The sequence below is a fragment of the Marmota marmota genome, unplaced genomic scaffold (genome assembly GCF_001458135.2).
Source record: "Marmota marmota marmota unplaced genomic scaffold, marMar, whole genome shotgun sequence".
Taxonomy (NCBI): domain Eukaryota; kingdom Metazoa; phylum Chordata; class Mammalia; order Rodentia; family Sciuridae; genus Marmota; species Marmota marmota.
Window position 1 is genome coordinate 681,583 of NW_026000138.1, and position 7,334 is coordinate 688,916.

The following is a 7,334-nucleotide window of genomic DNA, read 5'->3' on the forward strand; positions in this document are numbered from 1 at the left end:
CACCCACCCTACCTGGGCCGCAGCAGCAGCAGCAGCAGCAGCAGCAGCAGCAACAACAGCAGCAGCAGCAGCAGCAGATGCCCCGCAGCAGCCAGGAGGAGAAAGAGGAGAAGGAGAAGGAGGCGGAGAAGGAGGAGGAGAAGCCGGACCTGGAGACTGACAGGGAGGAGCTGGTCAAGTAAGGCTCTAGGCCCTGTGCACTCGGGATCCTTGGGGAGGCGGCGGCTCTCCCCTTGCCCTCCTCCCCCGCCCACCCTCCTCTTCTCCACCTGCTCCCAGTCTCCTTGGGGGAAGGTCTGGGGAGCCGGGTTTGGGGGTGGCTGGCGCGCTCCCCTGGAGACAGCGGTGTCAGGCTGGGCTGCATCCAGGCGTAGCCTGCCGGGCCTGACACCTCCCCACCTGCCAGGGGCGCAGGAAGTCAGCCAGCTGGCGAGGGGGCAGCCGGGCGCCAGGCACCAGGGGCGTGGCTTCAGGGAACATCTGGCTGGCCTCCCCTGCCTCCCACGCCACCCAGCCGGGCCGTCCAGGAAGACGAATGGCAGGCACGGTGGTCAACCTGCACAGTCACCTTCCTGAGCCAAACCCAAGGGCGTCCAGCTCAGGTTGAGGCCCCTGCACCAGGCCAGGCCTGTGTGAAACCTGCAGGACCCCCCTGTCCCCTCAGTACAGGAGAGCGGGGTGTGATGGCTGGACAGTGCTCTCCCAGGTGGGCACCAGGCCATGTACCAAGAGCGCCGGTCCTGTGCCCAACTTGACCGCTGGGCAGTCCATGAGCGTGGGTGGCTCTAGCCCGCGACCTGCGCTGGGTTCATGAAAGAAGGTTCAAGTCGTGAGAAAACGAAAACGCTAGGGAGTTTTAAATTAAAGAGAGGAGACTCTAATTACCTTTAAACCAGCTCCAGGACGGCTCCTCCCAGCTCCAGTCTCCAGCCACCTTATGTGGTAGCGAGGTTTACTGAGGAGGCCAGAGAGAAGAGAGAGAGAGCACGCCAGGGAGTGGACTTTTATTGGGGAACAAAAAAATCCCAGGGAAAATCCCATCCAATGAAGGTTAAGGGGGGCAGCATCCCAAGGTCAGGGGCGCCGATTGGGTCTTCAGGGCAGTGGCCAGACACGCCTCTGCGAGGACAAGCCCTCGGACCTGAGAAGGGTGGGGAAAGCTCTGACCCAGCTGTGCCTAATCGCCTCTCGCTCAGCCAGGGAGGTCACTCAAATCACCTTCGGGGCTGGCCTCCCATGGTGGCGCTGCAGACCCTGCCCCAGCCTCCCCCTCCACTGCCCGCGGAGAGTCCAGCCTCACTCCTGTTCTCCTCTTGGCCTTTAGGGAGAAGACCGAAGACACCTCTGGGGAGGACAACGATGAGAAGGAGGCCGTGGCCTCCAAAGGCCGCAAAACTGCCAACAGCCAGGGCCGCCGCAAAGGGCGCATCACCCGCTCAATGGCCAACGAGGCCAGCCACGAGGAGGCGGCCACCCCCCAGCAGAGCGCCGAGCTGGGTGAGGGCCGGGGGGTGGGTTTTGCCTGGGGTTTCTGTGCAGCATGAGTTCAGGTCCCAGCATTATCCGCTGGACTTGCTGTGTGACCTAGGGCAAGCTCCTCAGCCCCAGGGCCTCGTGTCCTCTGTGCCGCCTCTCACTCTGGGGCGAGGGTAACCGATGTGTCGCGTGGGCAGAGCGTGGAGGGTGCCGGGGTGCAGGCCTCGGGGTGTCCCCTGTGTGACGCTGGAGGACGGTTCCCTGGGTCAGCTCTGCCGTTTGGCCTGGTCCACATCCTGGCAGCAGCTGAAGGGTGACTAGTTGCCACCCCTTTTGGGGCCTGGGCTTGACCCCTCCGCAGCCCGGCCTCCGCCCTGGCAGGCCCCTGAGCTCCCACATTCCCTCCTGAGCTAAAGGAAGGGCCCTCACTGCTCAGCAGGCGGCCAGAGACCAGGCCTGAGTGGCAGTTCCCAGGTCCGCCACAGGGGGCAGCAGGTGCGCGTCTGTCCCTTTGGTTCCCCTTTGGTGTTTGGGGCCAGCCCTGTGGGGACCAGGTGAAGCCCGGCCTCTGTCCAGGGCTCCTTCCTGGCGTGGGCCAGTGGGGAGAGGCTCAGCCTCCAGGCTGCCTGGAGTCTGCCCTACCAGGCTCTTCCGGGGGCTCCGGGAGGCTAGTTTGGTCCTGCTTCGTACAGGGGCTGCTCAAGGCTGGGTGGGCTGTGGCCTCTTGAAGTCACAGAGGTAGCTGGGGTCTGAGCTGGGCACACCAGCCGCAGGTCTACCTGCTTCCTGGATGTTTGCCCGCTGCCACCCTGTGTCGGTGTGCCTGGAGGCCCGCGGTGGAGGCTCACCTCGACAGCCTCCACTGGAGCCCAGTCTGGCTCAGGCCTGTCCGCCTGCCTCAGAGACCCTGGGCTCCAGGGAGGCTGCTGGGGTGGCCTCTCCAGATCGAGGTCCCCGGCCACATTACCCCTGCTGGGACTGGTCTCCTCTGCCAGCCTTTGTGGGCCACCTTCTGTTGCTGAGTCCATGGAGTGGGTGGTCCCTCAGGGCAGCTAGGAGGGACGGCTGGGCTCACGTCTCGGGGAGCAAGGAGGGGCTCAGAAAAGGCCACAACAGATGAGCGGCCACCTCTGCCCCAGCCCAAGGCGAAGTGTGTCCCTTCTCAGTGACGCCAGGGGCCGGGCTTGTCCTGGGAGAACATGACCACTCTCCAGGACCAGAGTCCTTGACCTGGGGTGGTCATGCCTGTGGGGACCTTAGGTCCCAGCGGGAGCGGGCTGTGGGCATCCTGAGGCCGGGCCTGGGAACAGCAGAGCCCAGGAGCAGGGTACAGTCCAGCCCGAGTGCAAGCCAGGCCCTGGGAGCTGCCACCTAGGCCCACCCTGTTCCCCTGCCTCAGGCCATCCCCAGGAGCCACCCTGTTCAGGCAGAGTACAGGCAGGGATGGCCAGCATAGCCAAGGCCACTCCAGTTTTCCCACCTGTGAAGGGAGTGGTTTCAGTTGTCCCAGTGTGGCACGCTGAGTGGAGGCTGTGAGTGGAGGTCTGTGGCTTGATTCAGCCCAGGTCTTGCCCTGTGTGTGGCTTAAGAGTCGGAAGCTGCAGCCGGTGCCGGCTGGGAAGGGCCACCTGAAATGCAGCTTCTCCAAGGGGGTCAGAGAAGGGAGGTGACCCTCCAGGCCCCTTCCCTCCCTGACTCAGAGGAGAGGGAGTCTAGGCTTCGGGAAGCAGGGCAGGGCCTCCCAGGCACCTGCTGACCGCTTTGCCTTCCTCCACAGCTTCTATGGAGATGAACGAGAGCTCACGCTGGACCGAGGAGGAGATGGAGACGGCCAAGAAAGGTGGGCTGCGCCCTGGCACTTGGAGGGGGGGGCTTGGCGCCCGTGGCCTGGCCCAGGGCCAGGGTGGGGGCTGCTGCCCCTCCGAGCCCCTCGTCGTCCAGAGAGAATGGGTCTGAGTGACTCCGTGTGACGTGGAGACCCAGCCAGGAGCACATGGCCAGCTGTGCCACGGGCAGCACTGCTTCTATTATCTCTGTGGACAGGGCAGCGCAGACCTGGGTGATCCAGGGGGTCAGAGCTTGCTGGAGGCCACCAGGGTCATGGGCCAGTGACATTTACAGGGCTTTTGGTCTCCATGGGCATGGCCAGCTCCAGTGCGGAGCTCGGGAGACCCCTCCTGGGCGCACAGGTGCTCCCATCTGGAAATATGTGCCAGGGCCAGATGTCCCTGATCCCAAGGGCGAGTCCTGGAGAGGACGGGGCCACCTACATGTCAGGGACAGGTGGGGAACGCCCACACTGAAGAGCTGGAAATGGAACTGAGATTTGGCATCGCCAGGGGGTTGTGGTGCAGATGCCATCCCAGCTTGCTGGTGACCTGCGATGTGCAGGGGATGGATCTAGGTCGTCCAGCTCTTGGGCCCAGTCCCCACCTGTGCAGCCCCCAGGGTAGGCTGGGTGGCAGGTGCTCACATCCCTGGTGCCGGTCCCATGGCCCGAGCCTGGCACTGAGCCCCACTCACAGGCTGCGGCCGGTCTCTGGGCTTTGACTTGTGCATCTGAGTGGGACTGGTGTCCGGGCTTCTGCCAGGGGGACGGGGGTCTGGGTGTAGGCGTCCAGGTGTCTGTGAATAGGAGAAGCGTGCCGGTGTCGGTGGGTAACGGGGTGTCCTGGTGTCCAGATATAGGTGTTCTGGTGTCTGGGTGTAGGTGTCCTTGTGTCTTGGTATAGGTGTCCTGGTGTCCGGGTGTAGGTGTCCTGGTGTCTGTGGGTGACGGGGGTGTCCTGGTGTCTGGGTGTAGGTGTCCTGGTGTCCATGTCCTGGTGTCCGGGTGTCTGTGGGTGACGGATGTCCAGGTGTAGGTGTCTGTGGGTGGGAGGGGTGTCCAGGCTGCTGGGCAGGTCTGTTGTCCTCCTTACTCCCTGCCCTTCCCCCTGCTCCCGGGTGCTGAGGTGGCTGGTAGTGCCCCATTCCCCACTTTGCCTGGTGGCTGTCATTTACCTGCCCCTGACCTGGAGGTGGCCCTGTCCCCGTCCCACATCATAAACAGGGACAGGAGCAGAGGCTAAGGGCTGCTCCGAGGCTTGGAGCTGGTGCTCAGGGATGGGCAGCCCTGGCTGCCGGCTCTTGTCCACAGGCTCTGCCAGGCTGGGGCTCTTGTCTGCAGGAGGTGCGGGTCTCGGCTCGCGGTGCAGCAGGTGGCCTCCTGGAGGGCTGGTGCCTGGGAGCGGCCTGGGTGCGGCTGTCTGGTCCCGCCCTCACTAGAGGGCGAGAGGCTGGGGCTGAAACTGCCCAGTGGGGCCACAGAGCTGAGAGGACCCTCCGGCCCCCACGCTCCTGGACCGCTGCCCTTCCCCTCAGGGGCCTTCTGGACACCGGCCCCTCTTCCCAGAGGTGGGCTCAGAGGAGAAACCCAGGACCCCTGGCCCTGCCCTGCGTCCTCTTGAGGATCGAGGCGCTGTCTGGGATGGCAGGGCTACTGTGTTGGTCTTTATGTCCACCTTGTGGCTCCCGTTGCACGTCCTGAGCAGGCCGGTCCTTTGCACTGAGTTCTGGTGGGGGACACGTGCTCGTGGTAGTGTCTGGAATGAAGCCTGCGGTGGCTTTGAGCAAAGCCCTCCCCCAGTCCAGAGCCTTCTCTCTCCAGAGCAAGTCCCATGCCCATTAGCCGCCTGCACCGGCCACACCCCCGGGCTAATGGCTCTGGGACCCTGGGACCCGCTGTTGAAAGCCTTGCTCCAGCCATGTCGGGGTCTTTGGTGTCCTCAGGTTCACTGCGAGGTGTCCGCGGGATGGACCGCATGTGCTCATTCGACGGCTCCTCTGTGGGGGTGGGGGGCCGTCCCTGGCGGCTCCTGTGTTCTGGTGAAGGGCTCACGGCTACTGACCACAGGTGTGTCCTGGGATCTCCACCTGTTGGCCATGGGACTACCCCGGCTGCACGCGTGGGGGTCTCCACATGGATGGCCCACGGCCTCTTGGGTCCTATGTGCACGTCTCTGTCCTCACCGCAGCCCACTGCCGTTGCCTGGACACCGGGAGGTGGCCGCCTTCTGGTTCCCAGGAGGGCAGACCTGGAGGCGGGAGGGTGGTGGGGATGAGTCACCGCGAGGCCTGGGTGCCCCGGCCGTCTCAAGGTTGGGTCTGCAGCCTGGTGAGCTCATCCCGGGTCCTGCCTGCAGAGATGCAGCAAGGGCCCTGGGTCCCTGAGCGTGGGGCCTGCTCAGTGACATTTATGATAAAGCTGGAGCGCCAGTGTGCCCAGCTGCCGGGAATCACAGCGATCTGCACGATCACGGCTGAGTGGCTGCTCACGGCCATCTGTTCCGAGTGGGGGTGGGGAGCCAGGTGCTGGCAGGGGTCCCTTCTCCACAGTGGGCATGTCCAGGAGCCCCGGCCTGGCCCTCAGAAACCCAGAGGGAGGAGAAGGACCCAAGAGCCAGCTGTACCCAAGGCAGATGGCATCCACATGGAGCCAGGGCACTGGGGTGGAAGCCAGTCCCCACCCGTCAGGGAGCCCAGGAGCCCAGCAGCCGTGTGTCCCCAGGTTTGGGACCACAGAGCTGGCCAAAGCATCTGGAAAGATTTCTAGCCTGGACTCAGGGTGAGCAGCAGGAGAAGAGTCTCAGCCTCCATACCTCCAGGCTGTGTGACCTCGGCCCAGTCAGCCGATCTTTCTGTGCCTGTTTCTTCATCTTGGCTGGGTGATCTCGAACTTACAGGAGGCCAGAAGTCCAAGATCAAGTGTCAGAGGGCCCATTCCTGCTGGAGCCCCAGAGGGGCCTGCCTTATCTCTCCACCCTTGGGGTGACCGCTTCCTGTGGCACGTGCCTCTCCCGGTGGTGTCTCTGCGTCTGGGTGCCTCCCTGTAGGGACGACCTTGTCTTGGCCACCTTGGCAGAAGCCCCTTACCTGAATTGGGCTCACAGGTTCTGGGTGGGCAGGATGGGGATGTGCCAGCCCAGCATGGCTACCCCGGGGCTGGGGTGCTAGCCTAGGAGCTGGGGCAGGGGTGCCTTAGGCGCACCGAGGTCCCCGCCACTCGTGTCCTGGCCCGAGCCAAGTGCGCTCAGTCCTCTATATGCAGCAGGTGCTTGGGTGGCGCCCACGGCCCGGTGTGCAGACCGCAGAGCGTCCTTCTTGGGTCCGAGCTCCAGCTCTGCCCCTCTGGGTCTGGCCCTGACAGGGACCGCACCTTGGGGCAGCTGGGGCGAGCGCCTGCCCAGCAGGTGTTCGGGAACCGCTGAGGCGTCCAAGGCCAGGGAAGGCTCCCCAGGGAAGGCGCCAGGGCGGACCCCACAGCCCCAGGTAGCGCTGCCCGGATGCTGGGCGCTGGGGCTGGGGAGGCGCGTCTTCCCGCGGGCTTGGAGGTGGCTGCTGGGGGAGTTCCTTGACCTCTGTCACAGCCGTGGAGTCCTGGGGCTGGGATTGGGACCAGGCCCTCTAAAGCATGGTTGGCCTGAGGACTGAGGACTCATCCAGTGCACTGTTACCAGGTAAGGAGAGAGGGAGGGTGGCCCAGCAGAGGGCCCGCCGTGTGCAGGTGAGGGCTGCGGAAGCCCGAGGAGGAGGTGCAAGGGCCACTGGTGGAGTTGGGCTGTTGTGAGAGCATGGGAGGCCCTGGGGGCCACGGTCACTGGTGTGTACAGGAGGTTAGGGCCACCTGCCCTGGGCCCAGTGCCACGCTGGGTGGGAGGAGCTGGCCCCTGCTGCTGGGATGCAGGACTCTGGTTCCCCTGAGAAAGCCAGCCTGGCCCGTAGTGTGGCCCTGTGGTGCTAGAGGCTCGGCCAGCCCGCTGCTTCTCCTATTGTGGAGGGTGGGGTGGGCCCCGCCCCGCCCCCCCGCCCCCCCCCTT

At 64.9% G+C, this 7,334-nt stretch overlaps 1 protein-coding gene across 1 annotated transcript in view; it reads left to right on the forward strand.

The window, feature by feature from the left end:
• Ncor2 (nuclear receptor corepressor 2) overlaps positions 1 to 7,334 on the forward strand; it is a 134,544-nt gene that overhangs the window by 75,700 nt on the left and 51,510 nt on the right. The window contains 3 exon segments of the mRNA XM_048785477.1: positions 27 to 178; positions 1,325 to 1,497; positions 3,254 to 3,316. Of these exon segments, the coding sequence (XP_048641434.1) occupies positions 27 to 178; positions 1,325 to 1,497; positions 3,254 to 3,316 (388 nt within the window).